At 35.5% G+C, this 20,601-nt stretch overlaps 1 protein-coding gene and 1 long non-coding RNA gene across 3 annotated transcripts; both read left to right on the top strand.

The window, feature by feature from the left end:
- Nucleotides 1–9,245: 9,245 nt before the first annotated feature.
- On the top strand, nt 9,246–14,063 carry LOC107789465 (uncharacterized). Its single transcript, XM_075248653.1, has 4 exons — nt 9,246–9,405; nt 9,510–9,596; nt 9,680–9,742; nt 9,826–14,063. Exons 1-4 carry the CDS (start codon nt 9,246–9,248, stop codon nt 14,061–14,063), a joined length of 4,548 nt encoding a protein of 1,515 aa, XP_075104754.1.
- A 3,021-nt stretch (nt 14,064–17,084) lies between these two features.
- On the top strand, nt 17,085–19,315 carry LOC142178877 (uncharacterized). 2 transcript variants are annotated; one of them, XR_012707077.1, is made up of 4 exons: nt 17,085–17,139; nt 17,437–17,527; nt 19,029–19,153; nt 19,236–19,315. It is a non-coding gene; the product is annotated as an uncharacterized LOC142178877 (long non-coding RNA). The 2 variants fall into 2 exon arrangements; XR_012707076.1 differs by lacking the exon at nt 17,085–17,139 and having other exon boundaries at nt 17,155–17,527.
- The last annotated feature ends 1,286 nt before the right edge of the window (nt 19,316–20,601 follow it).

Below are 20,601 nucleotides of genomic sequence, written 5' to 3'. Positions count from 1 at the left end.
TTCCAAGATGAGATCTGACTAATACATCCAAGTGGTATAGTCAGCAAGGAACAAGCGCGAGGCCAGTGTCAAAAAAGATATCCCCAGCAAAAGGGAATTGACAAAAGGATTGACGAGTGTCAAGAGGGATATCCCCAGCAGAAAGGGATTATCCCCAGCAAATAATATCATCCCAACAAGTTTTGGAACGTAGAGCATGGAAGGAAAAAGGGAAAAGCCATCCCCAGTAGGAGTATCACAACCAACCACCACGTTTTAAACTAACAAATTTTGTTTGATTTGAAACAGGTAAAGGAAATGGCATTGATGACAGAAATGCATGCCATAAGGGAGACTGTCAAACTGGGGCAGAAAATTTTCCTTTCATTTAGAAAATTTTCTGGAAGTCAGGTACCCATTCGGGGAAGAATAAAGATAACACCAATCTCAAGGAAAATGGTCTTAGAACCAATGTTGCCCCCAACATAATAAGTTTCAATGGAGGAAGTTATCCCCAACAGACAGAACAAAGGGATGACACTTGTGCTTAGAAAAGCAAAGAGCCATTATCATCCCCAACAGCTTCCAGAAGAATGAATCATCGATTTGAAAGGATAAAATTCCCCAGCAGCGTTATCCTCAACAACGTTATCCCGAGAAGATAACACTTTTATCCCCAGATGTGTTGAAAAAAAAAATTGAATTTGAAGGAGGGGAAGAAAGGAGGCTTCCCCAGTAGTATTATCCCCAGCAATCAGGCGTCCACCTAGAGAACAAGGAAGAGCAGTTGGAGTATTATCAATCAGGCGTCCACCTGGAGAACAAGGAAGAGCAGTTGAAGTATCAGCAATCAGGAGCCCACCTGGAGAATAAGGGAATACAATGGAAGTATCAGCAATCAGGAGCCCACCTGGAGAATAAGGGAATACAATTCAAATTTTAAGTAATCAGGAGCCCCCCTGAAAAATAGAATGGCGTTTTATTTTTGACATTATTGGTTGAAGTCAGGAGCCCCCCTAAAGAACAGAATGGTGATTTGTTGGTTGAAGTTGGGAGCCCGCCCATATAACAGAGGAATACATTCAGTCTTTTCATTTCAAAAAAAAAGAAAAAAGAAAGAAAAAGGGGGAAGTAGTTTGCAGAGGAATGAAACATCCTACTCAAAATGAAGTAATTTTGGAAGGAGTAAGATAACATATTTACTCAGCAGAGTTATCCACAACAGTGTTATCCCCAGTGGATCATCGAGATGTAGAAGCATCCTCGACAGAGTTTCGAGCAACCCAGAGTGGGTAAGGAAGAAAAGGAAAAGTCATCCCCAGCAAAATAATCCCCAGCAGTTTCGAGGGAAGACAACGCAGGAGCCCACCTGAAGAGAGGAATGGCATTTTATTTTCAAGTGTTGAAATTGGGAGCCCGCCCATAGAACAGAGGCATACATTTCAGTCTTTTCATTTCAAGTGTTGAAGTTGGGAGCCCGCCCATAGAACAGAGGCATACATTCAGTCTTTTCATTTCAAGTGTTGAAGTTGGGAGCCCGCCCATATAACAGAGGAATACATTTCAGTCTTTTCATTTTCAGTTGTTGAAGTTGAGAGCCCGCCCATAGAACAGAGGCATACATTTCAATCTTTTCATTTTCAGCATTGAAGTTGGGAGCCCGCCCAGATAACAGAGGCATACATTTCAGTCTTTACATTTCCAGAATTGAAGTTGGGAGCCCGCCCATAGAACAAAGGCATACATTTCAGTCTTTACATTTCAAGCGTTGAAGTTAGGAGCCCGCCCAGATAACAGAGGCATACATTTCAGTCTTTACATTTCAAGCGTTGAAATTGGGAGCCCACCCAGATAACAGAGGCATACATTTCAGTCTTTACATTTCAAGCGTTGAAATTGGGAGCCCGCCCAGATAACAGAGGCATACATTCAGCCTTTTCATTTCAAGTGTTGAAGTTGGGAGCCCGCCCATAGAACAGAGGCATACATTTCAGTCTTTTCATTTCAAGCGTTGAAGTTGGGAGCCCGCCCATAGAACAGAGGCATACATTCAGTCTTTTCCTTTCAAGTGTTGAAGTTGGGAGCCTGCCCATACAACAGAGGAATACATTTCAGTCTTTTCATTTCAAGCGTTGAAGTGAGCCCGCCCATAGAACAGAGGCATACATTCAGTCTTTTCATTTCAAGTGTTGAAGTTGGGAGCCCGCCCATATAACAGAGCATACATTTCAGTCTTTTCATTTCAAGTGTTGAAGTTGGGAGCCCGCCCATAGAACAGAGGCATACATTTCAAGATCAAGTCAGAGGACAATAAAACAGAGGGTTACAACAGGAATCCCCAGCAGGAAACAATAAAAATCCCCAGCACTGGGAAGCAGAAGGTTGCAACAAGAGGTCCCAGCACAAACTCAAGTGCATGTGTCAAAAAGAAGAAAAGCACCGGAAAAAATACAAGCAGACAAGAAAGCAAGGCAACAAGAACAAATTGCAGTCTAGTCTAGCTTCTTGTTTTCTTTTTAAGCACGATGTAACAAGGAGATCGGTAAGCAGTAGTAATAGCATGCAACAACAGTAACATTGCAGTCCCACAGTAGTCCCAGCTACCAAAAACTTCCCGAACTACATTGACCTGATTCCTGTTTAGCCCAGGATATGTAGGAAACCTTGAAGCAAAGGTTCGGTCAAATCTTTTTCAAAAAATGCTTCACGCGGAGTACTCGGATGGGCAAAAATCGCTCGCTTTATCTTTGCACGAAAACCCTTTGTGTCTTCGGGCAAAGAGGGGCAGCTGTAAGCACGCGATTTTTGCCCAATATGAGAATTACTCCCAAAAAAATTCAAAAATAAAATAATTTTCCTTGGTGTGCAATTTTTGTGATATTTTTGTAACTATTTGTATGTTTGTCTGTGCATGTTTATTTGTTAAATTATTAAAAATACAAAAATATGTCGTATTTTACATGTAGGATTTAATTATACAATTGTTAGTAATTAAATTTGTTTTATAAAAAAAATTAAAAATTACAAAAATAGGCATCGTTTGCATTTTTAGCATTTAATGTCCAAATATATAATTTTATGCTTAATTATTACTTAATTGTGCGTTAATTGTTATTGGGAGTTAATTTGCACTTTTATAACTTAATTTAGTTCTTAATAATAAGTTAAGTATTTTTATAATTTAGTTTTAGAGAAATAAAAGAAGAAAAGAGAGCAAAAATATAAAGAAAGTCGGAATTGGGCCTCTTCTTCGATTTCAAGCCACAGGCCCAAAAAATGGCCCAATCTTCCCAAACGACCCAGTCCATTTCGAACTGGGTCGACCCAATCCATAACCCAACATCCTATTATCTTACATTTTACAAAACAAAACAAAAAAAAAAAGAAAAGAAAAGAAGAAAAACCCTAAAAACTAAAAACCCATCCCCCCCCATTCCTCATCTTCTTCTTCTCCAAAAACACCCCTAGCTCCCCTCCCATGGCAGCCATGGCTGTTGCCATTCCCCCCGTCCCTCACACCTCCAACACACTCACACACGCGCAACTCCTTCATCTTCTTTCTTCAATAAAAAATGCAGCCAACACTCCGTCGAACCCCGTCGCGCTGCTGCATCGTCTGCTTCTTCGTAGTTGTTGCTGCATCGTCTGCTTCTTCTACTGTTGTTGCCCGCTGCTGCATCGTCTGCTTCTTCTACTGCTGCTGCCCGTCGAGCAGCTGATTCTAAACCACCTCGTCGCCGCTGGACAGAAAACCAACGAGCAACATGAGGTGAAGAAGAAGAAGCAACAATCTTGGAGATGTTGCTGTCCGCCACTGCTGCGTTTTGCTGCTGCCCACTGCTGCGTTTTGCTGCTGCCCGCTGCTGCTCCGTCATGCTGCTGATTGCTTTTGCTACGACCAGCTATGGACGAGCTTCATCGAGCTCGAACTCGAGCTCCCATGGCTGCCGCTGCGTCTTCGTCTCCATTCGCGCTGCTGCTACTATGTCGCGCTGCTGCCTGCTCCGACGTGTTACTGCTGCTGTTCCATCGTGTTGAGCTGCTGCTCCTGGAACTGCTACTGTAGCTGCTGCGTCGTCTTCAAACGATGCCAAACGACCATCTTCTTCGATCGTCGTTTCGATCCGGTTAGTGGGTTTAAGATTTGGATTTAACATTCTTGTTTTGTTCATCGTTGAATTAATTTTTTTTAGTTTGTTCATGTGTTTTGTTGGTTTAATTTTCAGATTCAAATGAAAATTTAATTAATTATTTTTCAGTTTATTTCATGTTAATTTTATTTATTTTTGTAAAAAGAAATTGTTAGTTTAGTTTTAATATATAAAGGTATTAGTTTAAATCGTTCAAATCTGTTGTTTGTTGTTAATATAGATTTAGTTCGTGTTCATCTTGTTTGAAGTTCGTTTTTAATTTAGTAATTTAATGTGAAGTTATGTTTTGGTTTTAATTTTTGGATCATGCATCTTTGTTATAAGTTTTGTTGGATTTAATTTAAGAAAGATTAGTTGATTATTTGAAGATTAGTGATTTGAATATGTTTATTTGTTTTGTTTAAGTTTAATTCGAAGTTTGAACAAAGTTTGTTTGTTATTGTTATTAAATATTTTCATTCATGTTCATACTTTGTTTGGTTGATCTTGAATCCGAAATTTGTATAGTTTGATTTCTTGTTTATCATTTATGATTATTTCTTGAATTTGTCTCGTAATCTTGTTTAAGTTTAATATAGGAATTGTTGGTTGTAATGTTGTTAGAGTTGATTTTAAGTTCAATATTATTGAATTTAGAAATTTGAATATACTTGTTTGTTGTTGTTGTTGTTGTTGTTGTTGAATCTGAAAATAGGTTTGTTTGTTGCTAAAAATATTGTTCAATCAAATTTTAGTTGTTCTTTGTTGTTCAATCATGTTCATGTGATTTGTTGTTGAAATGTTGAAGAAATCATGTTCATGAGATTTGTTGTTTGAATTTATGTAGAAATTGGTCATATTGACTATATTTTGGTTGAGTTTGATTAATTGATTTGTTATAGCTGATGGGGTAATTTGGTAAATCGCAGTATGTTTGGGGGTAAAATAGTAATTGCAATAAGGTCGGAGGGGTAGTTTAGGAATTGTACATTTTGTAATTTTTTATATGAAGCATGGGGGACAAAATGTAATGGGGTGGGTTGTGATATAATTGTTTAATATAAAGGGGGGACAAGACAAAATTTAGTGGGGAGGAATCTTATATTTGTTTAGTAAAGCATGGGGGACAAAATATAATGGGGTGGTGATGATATATTTATTTAATGTAATGGGGATGAGTGGGAATATAATGGGTTTGGTACGGGAAAGGGATTGATTTTAGTTAATTAAAGGGGTTGGGAATGTGTTATAAATAGGGAGAAGTCTTGAATCAGATGGGGGAGAAAAAAATGGACAGAGAATAAGAGGAAAAAAAAAGAGTTGAATATTTAAGAGAGAAAAATTCCGAAAAATATTCAAACTTTCAAATAAAAAAAAAACTAAAAAATCTTCTGCTTTCTTTCATTGTTTGAAATCAACATTAATTGTTGTTGTTTCATAAAAGTTGGAAGCATTTGTTTTGGGATTACTACTCCACCGGTCTGTTACTGGGTTTTTACTGTTGCTGGGCAGTTGTTGCTGTGTTGTACTGTTATTACTGCTGCTGATTCTCATCTTCATTTTCTTTTGCTTCCAATATCAGGTACACAACTGACACGCTGGTTATTGTAATCCGAAATATGAACCATGAATACATATGAAGAATGAAATTTTGAAGTTTTAATTCCGTTTTTCTTTATTCCTTTTGTTGATTGTATTTAAGCTATTTCATGTATTACTAAATAATAATTGGAATAAGAAAAAATAACATAAGTTAGTCTTTAATGAATCAGTTCGGCAAAACAGGTTAATTCACTAGTTATGAAGGTTTCAAGATTATCAACAGTAGGTTAATCATGAAAAGCTAGCTAAATTTAGCTAAGACATGAATTTAAATTAAATTTCGTAAATTAGGCATTAAGGCATTTGAGTTCAGGAAAGATTAGAAACTTCGTTTAAGTCTAAAAGACTTTCTAAAAAGCTTTAGTAATTATGGTTAAAATCTAGTTTCAAATGGTCGTGAATAATTAATCTCAATAGTTTTTTTTATAACAATGCTGGGTTTTAATCTAGCTGTATTTGATTCTTTTAAATATTAGTTGTCAAATTTTTATTTTATTTATAATTTCTAATTTTTTTAAATAAAATTCCTTTTCATCAATATTTGTATTAATCTAGCAATTAGTATGTCATGCTTTCTTAAATAAATAAAATAAAAGCTAGTAATTAATTAGGATTTTTTTTCTTTATTTTAGAGACTAATTTTTATAGAAAAATGTAGTCGCTTTAAGATTTGTCCATTTAAAATAAATGAGATGAGTCTCGCTTAATAAAATGTATAGATTGCGGGGCCCTCAATAAATGTACATTTAATTGCTTAGAATTCGGGAGGAGCCGTTTTAGCAAATTTCATGGCCCTACCCAAAAATAAGGATACGCTAGTCGCTTTAGGCGCGTATTTAACAATGTTATTTTCTTAAATACGGGTGTGCATTTATGTAACCCAAATCCAAATCTCAACGGAGTCGAAATGTGTCGATAACCACGAGTGCATTGATTGCGACGTGGTTTGAGATACGTTTTCACAATGTTGCAATTCTTCGTAAAATAATAACAATAAATAAAAAATAATAAAAGCGGCTAAAGGATAAAATTTGCACATAAGTTTATAATACGTATTATATCAGATAATCAAGCCGAATATAACAGTTGAGCGACCGTGCTAGAACCACGGAACTCGGGAATGCCTAACACCTTCTCCCGGGTTAACAGAATTCCTTATCCGGATTTCTGGTATGCAGACTGTAATATGGAGTCATTCTTTTCCTCGATTCGGGATTAAAATTGGTGACTTGGGACACCCTAAATCTCCCAAGTGGCGACTCTGAAATAAATAAATAAATCCCGTTTCGACTGTCCTTTAATTGGAAAAAACTCCTTGCACCCCGCGGGGGCGGAAAAAGGAGGTGTGACACCCTTTAAGATTAAAACAAAAGGCCCACCAATTAGACCATAAATAATTGTGGGAAAATCTGGGAATAATGTTTAAAAGAATATTTTAGTAAATTCTTATTTACCATGTCACTGGTAGCTTGTCTCCCCACCCTCCTTATTTTCTCGTTGGTTAAATTGTAGTCTAGGATGAGTGACCAGCTTTTTTGTTGGCCTGTGGAAGGGACATAAAGATGGATGTTGGGTATGCTTTGTAAGTCTACTCATGCCTGTGCAAATTTCCAAGGCATTGTTGTTGTGTTAGTATAATTAGGCTATAATATATGAAGTGATATGGAAATATGTAACAAGACTTTGTAACTTGCATCTTTCTTTTCATGTTAAATTTACTTGAATAAGTTTTAGAAACGTAGAGATAAGTGGTTGGCATCAAACATGCCATAAAATTTACAGATGGATGCAGATAAATGAGGTGTTAAAATTTTGTAATTTTTCCTTCAGAACATTTGGTGATTGATTTTTGCTTGGGACAATGATTTAATTCAGTTATTTTTCCTTATCAGCAACCAAGGTACAGTACCAAAATCTTGCTGGAAAAATCATATTATTTTACCATGATAATTTTACCTGGGTGTTGTATTATATGATGTGTTAGAAGAAAATGAAAAATAACTTATCTCCAACTGAATGGCTCCAAGATTCCAAGCATGTTCCTGGAGAAAGTCTGATGTCGACCTGTTAAATTTGGATCTACTGAATAAACAACAGAAATTTAGCCTTTGTGATCTACATTACGAGGATACTTGGTGGGAGTATGTAACTACATTTGGTTTTTTGCATCATTGTATCTTGGAAGAGTCATACGAAGTACTGATAGCCTTTCTAACGTAGAGCGGGAAAGAATTTAAAGTAAATTAGTGCATCATGAGTTCTCCAAGTGTAAGAAGAAAGCACTGTATTTAAGAGAATGAATATAACATCAACTGAGATAATGAAATTAGGAAAAATTGTTTATTTTGTCAGACAAGTCAGCCTATTTTATGTGTCCGTTAATGTGCCAGAATGATATTTTCAGTGATTATTATCTATTAGAACACAAACAAATAAGGGAGAGAAAGGGGAAACAATTTGCTTCCACCTACGTAGATGAATTGAACCAACATTATCTTTTAATGTTTGCTTCGATAATACACTGTTGCCAAAGTCTGTAAGAAATTCTCTTTTTTAAAATCTTGAAAGGTTCTTCGATGAAAATTGGTGAATTACATGTTACTTTGATCGGTCAATCAGTCCACATCATAAACTAATGGAATAACCCAGTAGCACACACCAACAACCTTTTTTCTTCGTTGTACCATTACATTTGAGACAGTGACGTTACAATTTCCGTACAGAATTATTTCTAAGAGTATCTTCGATGCCCAACATGTTCTGTATGTTGACCATGACTGAAATTGTTTTTTATTTTTGTAGAATTGTTGACGTTTCTCTTACGTTCAGTACAACCAACACACTTGCAGAAGAAGTTCAACACTGTAAGGTAACCAAGTATCTTCTTTTAGTAGTTGTTGTTGTCCACCATTTTCTTTTGTACAATTATTTTGTTTATTTTTTGTTTGTTAACTGATTTATGTGCGTAACAAAAAGTTTGGCTTGACATATTCGCTTTTTCATTTATGGTGTGGTCTCATGGTGTCCATTTTCTTTTATTTCACTTCGGGTCATGTTTTGATTAGATTTTCCCGCTTAGTTAGCGAAGCTTTACCTTTGGAAAAGTACCTTTGAGCGGATGTTATAATACGAAGAAAAAAAACCTAAAAAATTATCGTAATTGTTCTCCCTATAGGTACAAAAATTGATCAGAAAGCTCAGAGGTATTCAGCTGACTCTAATGTCACTTATGCAAAAACTAATAGTCAAAGCGTACCTTTTTTTTTAAAACATACAATGACATTATGAATCGCCTCCCATATTTTATTCCTTGGGGTAACTATATCTGCTCAAAGATAGCCTCAATTTTGTCACTTCTTGCCGTGTGATATGCATGTCAGTGATAAAAATTAATACAATGTTAAAAGGCTATGATAGTTTGCGCAGTATCATTTAAGAGTAGGTACTACGGTTCTGATGGATCATACACAAAAAAACAAACGCCCCCTATCAGAAACGGATAGGAATGTCAACCGACATGAAAAATATAAAGCCATGTCAGCAGAGAAAAAACAGAAGTTGCTGCTACAGCGCCGACTTAAATACCAAGAGTCAAAGACACGCACACCTCCTGAGAAAATAACTGTGGATCGCTTGACTGGAATAATGGATCCACCTGAATGCTCTACGAACACTTCTTACATTCTGTATCCAGGTTAGAACATACGATTCTCCGTACAAAATCGCTTTGACCTTGTCTCGCAGCGTTATCTCTCATTTTAAATAGTTAACTTCCTCTATGCTTTCTCTTCGATGTAGCTTTTAATACGTGTAAGAATCATCCTCTGCCTTCTGCTATGGGTAACGAAATAGATGTATTGCGTCCACTTTCTACCTATGAAAAAGGTGAGTATGCCGCCTTCTACACTTACTTTTACACTACTTGCCATCATTTTGTGCCATCTAATGACCACCCAACTTGGTCTTAGGTTCAACGTCAGCAGTATCCGGGGAACTACGTAACAAAAACTCCGAAGTAGTTACGCCTAGAGGTTTGTTTGGTTTTCTGTCTGCTGAAACACTAATTATTTCCTCTGGTTCACCTTAATTTTAACGGTCTATTTCCAATATATAGGTCGTACACCCACTACAAAGTCTTGTCCAATTATCGGTCAGCTGCGTTCAAACTATGTTCCACTGAAGAAAGTTCCAATCTGCAAATTTTGCTCAGCAAAGAGATTTCAGTATGAACCGCCTACATTTTGCTGTGGCAGTGGGACAATAAAGTTAACTTCTCATCAAATGCCTACCAAACTGCGTAATTTATTTCTTGGAAACAGTATGGAGTCCAAACACTTCCGAACGTACATTAGAACGTATAATAATCTTTTTGCGTTCACATCACTTGGTGTAAAGTATGAAAAAGATTTAGCAAAAAGAAATTCTGGTATCTACACCTTCAGAGTTCAAGGGAAGATGTACCATTGGATAAATAATTTGCACCCTACAGATGACAAACCAAGAAATATACAGTTGTACTTTTACGATAACTGCAATGAGCTGGCACACAGGATGGCATGTTCCGCCAGAATCCACGAATCAGTAGTGAAAGAATTGATGGATATATTATCAATAAATCCATACTCTGTGTTTTTGCGGTCCTTGGTACATATACCGAACTTTCAAGATTTCCACATAGCCCTCAAATGCGACTTAAATTTGGACCAGAGAGTATATAATTTGCCGACTTCATATGAAATTGCAGCAATATGGACCGAGGAAAATGATAGCGCAGCCTTTAACGCACCACATATTCAAATTTACCCTCGCACTGATCGAACACAAATAGTGAATTACTATTATGGATGTTATGATGCATTGCAATATCTGCTATTATTTCCGCTAGGGCAAAGTGGATGGTATTGTGGTATTAAGAAGCTCCCAGCAAATTGTCATGCGTTCTTACGAATTGTGCATCACGAAGAGGTACCAAGTATAAGAAATGTTACGTCACTTGACGAATATCTTGAAATGGAAGCTGAACTTCTTAAAAAAGGGCAGCGACGAAGAGATACAGTTTCTGTTCGTGAGTATTATTGTTACAAATTACAAATGAGAAATGCCGATGAAGATGAAATATTGCATACCCGAAGAATATTTCAGCAGTATTCAGTTGATGAATACATTAAACTCGAAACACAAAGGTTGGATTTCGCAGCGTTCAATCAAGATTTATTCAGGATGGCTATGCTGCAAGGACTTCTTGACATCTTGCGATTAGGTGAACGCGGTGCTTCTAATATCAGGAAACAAAATTTACTTCCAAGCTCTTTTATAGGAGGGCCGCGGGATATGCGACAATGGTACATGGATGCTATTGCGCTCGTGCAGCATTTCGGTAAACCTAATTTATTTATAACTATGACATATAATCCCTCTTGGATGGAAATAAAGGAACATTTAATCTCAACTGATGAGGCACATAATAGGCCTGATTTGATCAGCCGTGTATTTAGAGCGAAAATAGAAGAATTCAAAAATGATATACTAAAGCGAAATATCTTTGGAAAGGTAGCAGCTTTTATGTATACTGTAGAGTTCCAAAAGCGAGGTTTACCACACGCTCATTTTCTTATAATATTAACTAATGAATACAAGTTACTTACCCCAGAGGCTTACGATAATATTATTCATGCTGAAATACCTGATGAAAATGCAGAACCAGATTTATATTCGCTTGTTCTTAAACACATGATGCATGGTCCATGCGGCAATCTAAACCTAACAAACTCTTGTATGAAGAAAAAAGGCTACTGTAAATTCAAATATCCAAAAAGCTTTGCGGACCAGACATCAAAAGGAGTAGAATCTTACCCAATTTATAGAAGACGCAATACAGGACTAGTGGTAAAAATAAGAGAACAATACTTGGATAACTCATGGGTTGTTCCATATAATCCTTTTTTGCTGGGAAAATTTGACTGCCATGTGAATGTCGAGATATGCTCTGATATTAAGATCGTTAAGTATCTCTATAAGTATATATGTAAAGGTCATGATAAGATTGCGTTTTTAATACATAATAATGATACCAACACAGAAGTAGATGAAATAAAGGAATACAAGTCTGCTAGATGGGTGTCGCCTCCCGAAGCTATGTGGCGCTTGTACGGTTTCTCCATTAGTGAAATGTCACCGACTGTATGCTCTCTTCAACTTCATCTTAAAGGACAACAATTTGTTTCATTCAGAAGTAGCGCAAATGTAGATACACTTGTAAATAATCCGTTGATTAACCAGACGATGTTAACACAATTTTTCGAAATGAATAGAACAAATGCAGAGGCTATGAAGCTCAATCTATTATACCAGGAATTCCCTCAACATTTTGTTTGGTCTGCAACAGAGAGGATGTGGACACCTCGGAAACAACGATATGCTATTGGTCGTGTTGTAACATGTCATCCAATAGAAGGTGAACAATATTATCTTAGAATGCTATTAATGACTATTAGAGGACCAAAATCATATAATGATTTGCTAACTGTTAATGGAGAACCTTGTAGCACCTTTAGAGAATCAGTGGAAAAACGAGGATTGCTACAAAGCGACAATAGTTTGCTTGAATGCATGTCAGAAGCAGCAAGTTACCAGATGCCATACAGTTTGCGACATTTATTTGCTACATTACTGATTTATTGTAATCCTACTAATCCAAGACAACTCTGGGAACAATTTGAAGAGCACATGTCCGAGGATTATACGTTGGTACCCAATATTCAGAAAAACGATATTCGATACCGAGTTTTAAACCATATTAACGACATATTACACTCTATGGGTGGTGACATAAATAAATATCAACTCATTCCTAAAACAATAAGGCCTTCTGTAGCGGCAAAAGAGGCAAAGAAGGTACACTTCGAAAGGACTATCGCGGTTACTAATGAGGATATACTATTACACAAAAAGTTGAATAAAGATCAGCTTAAAGCTTACAATATAATTATAGAGAGAATTTTTTCAAACAAAGCTGGGGCATTCTTCATAGACGGACCTGGAGGAACAGGGAAAACCTTTTTATATCGTGCATTGTTGGTAATTGTACGATCTAAAAGGTATATAGCATTGGCAACTGCCACTTCCGGCGTAGCTGCATCTATACTTCCTGGTGGACGAACTGCACATTCACGTTTTAAAATTCCTATAAATACTGATGAAAATGTGACCTGCAACATCAGCAAACAAAGCTCACTTGCCTGTTTGATTCAGGATGCAAAATTAATTATATGGGATGAAGTGTCTATGGTGAAAAAGAGAACGATCGAACTGCTTGATTTACTTTTAAAAGACTTAATGGATTCAACGATACTATTCGGTGGAAAAGTTGTAGTTTTCGGAGGTGACTTCAGGCAGACATTGCCAGTAGTTCGGAACGGAAAAAAGGAAGATTTCATTAACGAAAGTTTACTATATTCTCATATTTGGGAAGAACTTGAAAGGCTGCGATTATTCGAAAATATGAGAGCGAAAGATGACCCTTCATTTTGTAATTATTTGTTGCGAATAGGAAACGGAGAAGAAAAAATAAACTCAACAAACAAGATTGAAATTCCAACTTCTTTGATCATTCCTTATACAACCGAAAAGGAATCTTTGGATAAATTATTCGCGATAACTTATCCAGACGTGCATACAATTTTTTCCTCCTCATCCTATACAAGTTCCCGTGTTATCTTAACAACTAAGAATGATTTCGTCGACGATATCAATGACATGCTTGTTGCTCGCTTCCCAGAAGAATCAAAAACTTTTATTGGTATTGATGAAACTATTGAACCTCATGATCAATCACAATTTGAGGATCTGTTGCACAGTTTAAATCCACCTGGTCTGCCTCCTTACAAATTGACATTGAAACAAAACTGCCCAATTATATTATTACGAAATTTAAATCCGTGTGATGATTTATGTAATGGAACACGTTTGACTTGCTATGATTTTAAATCGCATGTCATTAGCGCCAATATTTTAGTTGGTCACTTGAAAAATACACATGTGTTTGTCCCTAGGATACCATTATTAGCATCCCAAGATGAAAAAATGCCTATTCCGTTTAAAATGACACAATTTCCTATAAGACTGTGCTTTGCAATGACTATAAATAAAGCGCAAGGTCAGACATTAGATTTTGTTGGAGTTTATTTGCTAGAACCTGTGTTTTCGCACGGTCAACTTTATGTGGCTTTGTCTAGATCAAAGAGTTCGAACTGTGTGAAAGTGCTAATCCGACCCACTATACCAGGTAGGGAGGACGATCACTACACGGATAACATTGTCTACAAAGAAATCATCGAAAAAGCTACTTTATGAGGATATTGCGACAAGAACAGATAGTATCCTAGCAAAAAAAAAAGGAAACAACTCACGAAGAATACTGATCATGTGCAATCTGGTCGATAGCAATCAGCTTGTATTCGCTCAAGCGATGAAACGATAGCTGATGCTCTTTTCGCACATGACTGCTCCAACAAAGATGAATCTATACGAGGATGTGGCATTGGCTATGATGGTCGTGCAGAGGCATTTTCGCATGAAAATTTGGTACATACTGCTGGAGCTAAAGGGCAATACTTGGACAGTCGACTTAATACACTGGTGGAGAACTGTTCCTATATGTAATTATTTCACAATCTAAAAGATGATAGAAATATTTTTAAACAGATGTACCTCTATATTTTATAAAATATAAATGTTTGCAAAACTTGAGAGTTTACTGCAACTGAACTTTACATGAGAAAAAACAATTTGTTAGGTTCTACAGAGTCATTAGGTATACAGGGACAAGCCAATTAGCCATGAATAAGCTTTTTAACTAACAATGCCAACTTCTTGTGCTAATTATCATTGCATATAATTATTAAATATAAAATTTCATCCATTTTATTATTTGTGCGTACCTATTTTTTATCTTTTGATATATACTGATGATGTCTTCTTTTTGTCCCTAATGTAGAGTCTGCATAATACATGGAGCATAGATTAACCATTGATAGGATCACTCCACAAACAAAAGAGTGGACGTCAAAGGTACAACTCATTGAGAAGCCTCGACCAAGGCAAAGTAAAGATGGAAAGACGCGATTCCAGATTGTTGTTGTCCGAGACGAAAGAGTAATCTTCTAACTACCTTGTTATTTCTTATTCTACTGGTTCAAATATAATTGCAATAGCTACTATTGTTTAATTGAAAGAAAAGAAAGAGATCCATCAACTTAGGTAATCACAAGTGTCATCGTTTCTCTCACACTGGCTATGTGAGGAACTAAATGTTTGAGATAATCTATGAAAGTAGATATTCCATTTACCATTCATGTCTGTCTGATATGTGGTTCTTCAGACAAAAATTGTGGTACCAAACTTTGGAATTTCTTCTTTGGATTATTTACTTCTTCATGTATAGTCCTTTATTTGTCCAGAAGGATATATTTGCAGTGCACTTTGCATTCGTCGTGTTAGGAATTTGCTTAAACTTCTTACATCTTAAGAAATTAAAGAATAAGAATTCGGAAGGCATGACCAATTTGATGGTAGTTATTTCATTCATTCAATGTTCATTCTCCAAGGTCGCACTCTAATAAAATAGATATTTGTAGTGGTCAGATATGATGATAAGTGTGTCATTAAGTACCTCTAATTACTTCTAGCTTAAAATTTATCTTCCGAGATATGATATATGAGATCTATCACGTTCTAAGAAGTTACTATTTGTATCTTAGGAAGCCTTTTTAAAATCCAAATTATGCATTACAATAAACAACATAAAATCACATTAAAATCAGATTACATATACTATTTCAAACAAAAGAGTAAATGGAAGCATTCTTAATTGCGAGACATATGATAGATTGTCTATTTGTTGAATACACCCCCCACAATGCTAATAATACCAGAAACAGTTCATTAAAATACTTCAGCTCACAAATTACTTACATAATACAAATTAAATATTAGGTACTATTATCTCAAGAATATGACTTTATTTTGTTGCAAATACCTAGGCATAGGAGTGTCATTTCATAGTTATCCATCCACAACTTACAGATTGTTGAAACCATATTGTTTTCCTTATGTTAACTGATCAGGTATACCTTTATTTAGTAAGCTGAAGGATTAAATGTAGACGTTTCCTCTAAGATAATAAACTTACACTTTCATAATTGACAGATTATTGAAATCATATTGGTGTCCTTGAAACATTTTAAGTAGTTGGCTGATAATAATACGAGTAGCTAATACGCTAATGTTCTTTCGCAGTCATACATTGTATTCAATTTATTATTTATCTTGCTAATTTGTGATCCTTTGAAGTTAATTTTATTTACTACCTTGCTGTAAACCTTTTGACTGCTACACTATGCATTTCTCATGTAATACCAATTGTCAATTAACTAATGTATACATGATTTTAATTTTTCTTTTTACCAAAAGAATTTTTTACTTTGTAGCCGCTGGAATACAAACCACACTTGGTAATAGGTCTATTTGGTTTCATCCATACGGAATTGTTAACTTACTTTCTGTACCATTATTACTGGACTATTGGTGACACTAACAATGAAATTTCGTTAATCTTATCCAAAGTTGCCTCGAGCAGTAACAAGGTTTTACAATAACAACTTTGTTTATGCTATTATTCTTCCACAATGTTGTCCACATTTTCATGTTGTCAACATCCTTTGCATTTAGTTTTCCCCTGGCCCCTAAATTCCAATTGAGAAGTAGAAAAGAAAAAACAGTTGGTAGAATCTTGAGATGGTAGCCTCATAAGAAAAGTAGCTAAAAGTGGTGGAAGCTTCAGATTGGCCTCATAACAGAAGTGGCTAAAACATATAGATTTCTTGGGGTTGTCAAAAAAACTTCCCGAGTTAATTTTTTTCCTCATTTAAACGTTTTAGACATATATAATTAATTTCCAGATTTTGTGATGCAGTACTGTGGATTCTCTTTAGTTTTGGTGGATGAGATCTACATTTGAGAATGGGGAGTTCAACTACACATTCTTTACTTCAAAGAGCCATGCTGACTTTACGTCAATGGTATGAAATAATTTCAGCTATCGTTTATGACTGAGTAATATTCTTCCTCGGGCTCCTTTTTTAGTAACGCTCTACAAATTGCAAATCTTGTATAGATTAGTTATCAATTGTCTTTCATGAGTTTCAGGCTGCTCATACTGTACTTTTTTACTATGTTAATATTTCAATATGTTGCATTTGTATGTATCCATATGTTTATATGGATACACTTCCGCAAGGGTAGTTGAGTAAGTCATTATTCTATTAAAATGCAGGAAGAGCAAGTAGCCGCTGTTCTATACAGGGAAGACATAGAAAAGTATGCAGACAACTTCACCCCGTTTTCCACTTACTTGATATCTACTGCAAAAGTGAGAGTTCCTTTACCCTACGGAGTACCTATCAACCGTTTTGAATGGGTTATTGACAAATTTACTGTCGTCGAAGAGGTGAAAGATGCTAACATACAAGACCCACCGCTCCCACCTCCGACGAGGTTGAATACTGTACCCTTTGCATATTTGCACGAGCAACAGCGAAGTACGGAATTTGATAACCATTATTTTACGCGTAATACCTTCTGACAATTAAATTTATTTGTATCTTTACATTCTGAGACCGTGTACATTGGTCTAAATTATAAGTCGCTTGCAATGTCCACTACACAGACATAATTGCCATTGTGGTGAACTGTGGCTCGATAAAGTATGTTGGCGCTAACAATAGCAAATGTCGTGAAATCACCATAATGGATACCAAGTAAGTCTGATGGCATTCTATTTACTTTATTACTTCCTTCCAAAAAAAAATTGGCTACAAATATATAGCTAGATACTGTATGACGATGTCGTCTTATTTAGTTGATTACTTTTGTCAGATACCTTTAATTAAAAAGTTATAATGTCATGAGATTATAATCTCAGCCATCTCCTATTGCACCTTCAGCTTGATCTATGCCATATGCGTTACTTCTCTGTTCAACAAATTTGATCTTTCTATAAATAGAACAACACATAAGATCTCCAAAAAGAAACTGTATAGAATTTCAGACATAATCCAGCTTTCTCTTTGTCTTGACATTTTGAAGTACAACATTTTAGTGATCACCATGGTTTAGTACAAATTTTTATTCTGTATACTAGCCTAGGTAAAATCCAGTACTGCTCACGAGAAAAGAAATGCAAAGAAGTCTGAAATGTATCTATTACTATTTTTTTTAATTTGTTCGTTATTGCCTTTTTTTAATGTAAACATTAACTACTATCATCTGATATATCGTAGTGAAGAAAACTTCATTACTCAATGGGAGATTAAAACTCCTTATATTCTACTGTCTGCGTCATTTTTGTAGTTAAAACATGATTCATATATAATACGAGTTAAGAAAGTTTGTTACAAATTTTAGAAGATTATCCATTGGAAAATATTTAAATGTGTAGCTAACTCTAATATATTAGATAGACGTGTCTCATTTCTTCAAATGCTCTCCTATTTCCTCTTCTAGGTCAGTTACAACTTTTTGTAGAAATATTTTTGGTTGACAAAAAAACCTTAACAAACAAACATAAAGTGCAATATGTTAACATCTGGAAAAATATTTATATAAGTTCTTAAGTGCCTATATAGGCAGAAAAATTCTCTTCTCAATCTTTATACTCGGCAATCTATCAGGTAATTTATTTGTTCTCTTTTTTGGACCCTATAATATATATTTTGCCGATGTATTTGCTTCGTAGATTTTAGAAAATACAGTGACAACTACATAATCCAGAAGTCATTAACTCCAAACCGATTCTAATTAAGTTGTCTACAACGCCACTCTTCCCTATAACGAGAAGAAATTAAACTGAAGCTAAGTATCAAAACCTTCAATTCGACTAACAGTAAAATCAGAACAAACACAAACTTATCAAAAAAATAAAGCTACAAACAAGAATTTTTTTAGAAAATCTTACATATGCAGCCCAGAAATTCCTTCAATTCCAAAGCAAACATCAAAGAGAGTATACTGATGTGTTATGCTGCATTTGTTTGCTTAGACACGCAAGCTGCATCATTTAAAAAACCTTTTTGCCAACCTTCACTCTCCTGCGCGAACATGTTACTTACTTCTTGTAGCATTGTTTGAATTACGGTCTTACCGAATTGTCTCTGCTATTTTTATATTTAGACCCCATCTTTATTACTCTTGCTAATATTGTTAGACTTGTATTTTTTTTTATTGGATAGTGTCAGTTATTGTCCATTCCTTTTACTGTAGTATGAGGCCTACTATCCTTACGCTGTGAGAAGACTTCGCCGATGCTGATGGAAGCATCCTCGCTGCAGAGGTTGTTGAATATGCAGTAATTGTAGCAAAACGAATTACGCGAACCACCTATGCTGGTATGGAAAACATTACGCTCTTTTTTTTGGATATTCCAAGAGGTTTATTGTGAATTCTTTACTAACATAATGAGTCATATAGGATTATCATTGTCGACAAGGTACAACTCGGTCATACTGATAAATTCACCATATCCTCAAGTTGGAAGATTTCTAAACTGGTATGGAACAAATATTGACATAATCGAATTTTATATTTTGTTAATTAGTTCATGCAAATTAAACATGTGCAGGTAAAACTATATAGTCCAGCATATGCAATTCCCTTCTGTACTACCATGTTTTCCTTCTTCCCCAAAAAATGGGACATACTTAGCGGACTATAAGTTCGAAATTTCTGTTTCAATTAGTTACAAGTTTATACAAACTTGGTATCTATGTATTTTCATTGAAATGGTTTTCAACTACATTGCATCTCATTTTACAATATAACTTTATGAGTTTAAATGTTAGAGCTTATATGCAAATTTTCGCACCGATATAATATCACACACTGATATATGTGTGAGTTTGCCCTTATATTCAGTCAGGGTATGGTATATGTAGTATTGCTAAGAACAACCAGTACTTCTATGAGCTCCCAATATGTAATGTTATCCCTTTTATCATCTATAAAATAGCATTGCAGCATGTTGGTTATTTGGGATAGCTACTTTACAATCTGACAAATAAGGTGATATCGTTGTTCAATGCTGACTAAATTTGTGCAAAATTTGCTTATTCTTTCAACAGGAACTGCTGCAGTCACTGAGGCTAATAACCATAGTTTCTTATATGTATTCGTATAAAGTGTCTACACTATATGTACGCATACCACATATGCACTATATGTTGGAGTTGTAGCCAGCTGAAAAATTATGTTATGTGTATTATAATTGTGGTCAGCTAAAAGAATTATTTTTTTTGGTACTTTCTGTTAATTTTTCGTGTTATTGGTGTAATCTGTGCAATAATTTGTCATTGAAACAACCTATTCTTTCTTTTTCCTATGCTTCTAAATTTTGTCACAACCTTTTCGTGTCGTTTTAAATCTACCTGACATTTTGTTGCCATTGAAATGCTGTCATACCTCCTTTTGGCGCGCCCGCCCCGAAGGGTAAATGCGCGAGGGAGTTTTTCCAATTTAAGTGACAATATTCGAAATGGGATTATTTATTTATTTCAGAGTCGCCACTTGGGAAAAGTTTGGCTTTTGGTGTCCCAAGTCACCGGTTTATCTTGAATCCCAAATCGAGGAAAATATTCGACTTTCCAAATGAAGTCTGCGAACCAGAAATTCTAAGTAAGGAATTCTGTTGACCCGAGGGAAGGTATTAGGCACCCTCGAATCCCGTGGTTCTAGCACTGTCGCTTAAATTGTTATAATGACTAAATATCTGATTTAATACATGTTATAACTGGTGTGCTTTTATTAAGTTTTAGCCGCTTTTATTATTTTTTTTTTTATA

This window comes from Nicotiana tabacum, unplaced genomic scaffold (assembly GCF_000715075.1).
Source record: "Nicotiana tabacum cultivar K326 unplaced genomic scaffold, ASM71507v2 Un00011, whole genome shotgun sequence".
Classification (NCBI taxonomy): Eukaryota; Viridiplantae; Streptophyta; class Magnoliopsida; order Solanales; family Solanaceae; genus Nicotiana; species Nicotiana tabacum.
Note: the sequence above shows the minus strand (reverse complement) of the source record. Positions and strands in the feature narration are given on the sequence as shown.

Bases quoted from the DNA above. Each gene is read 5' to 3' on its own strand.
- LOC107789465 (XM_075248653.1), top strand. From the start codon at position 9,246: ATGTCAGCAGAGAAAAAACAGAAGTTGCTGCTACAGCGCCGACTTAAA. The intron at 9,406-9,509 runs GTTAGAACATAC...TCTTCGATGTAG, and splicing joins TTCTTACATTCTGTATCCAG to CTTTTAATACGTGTAAGAAT. The intron at 9,743-9,825 runs GTTTGTTTGGTT...TCCAATATATAG, and splicing joins CGAAGTAGTTACGCCTAGAG to GTCGTACACCCACTACAAAG.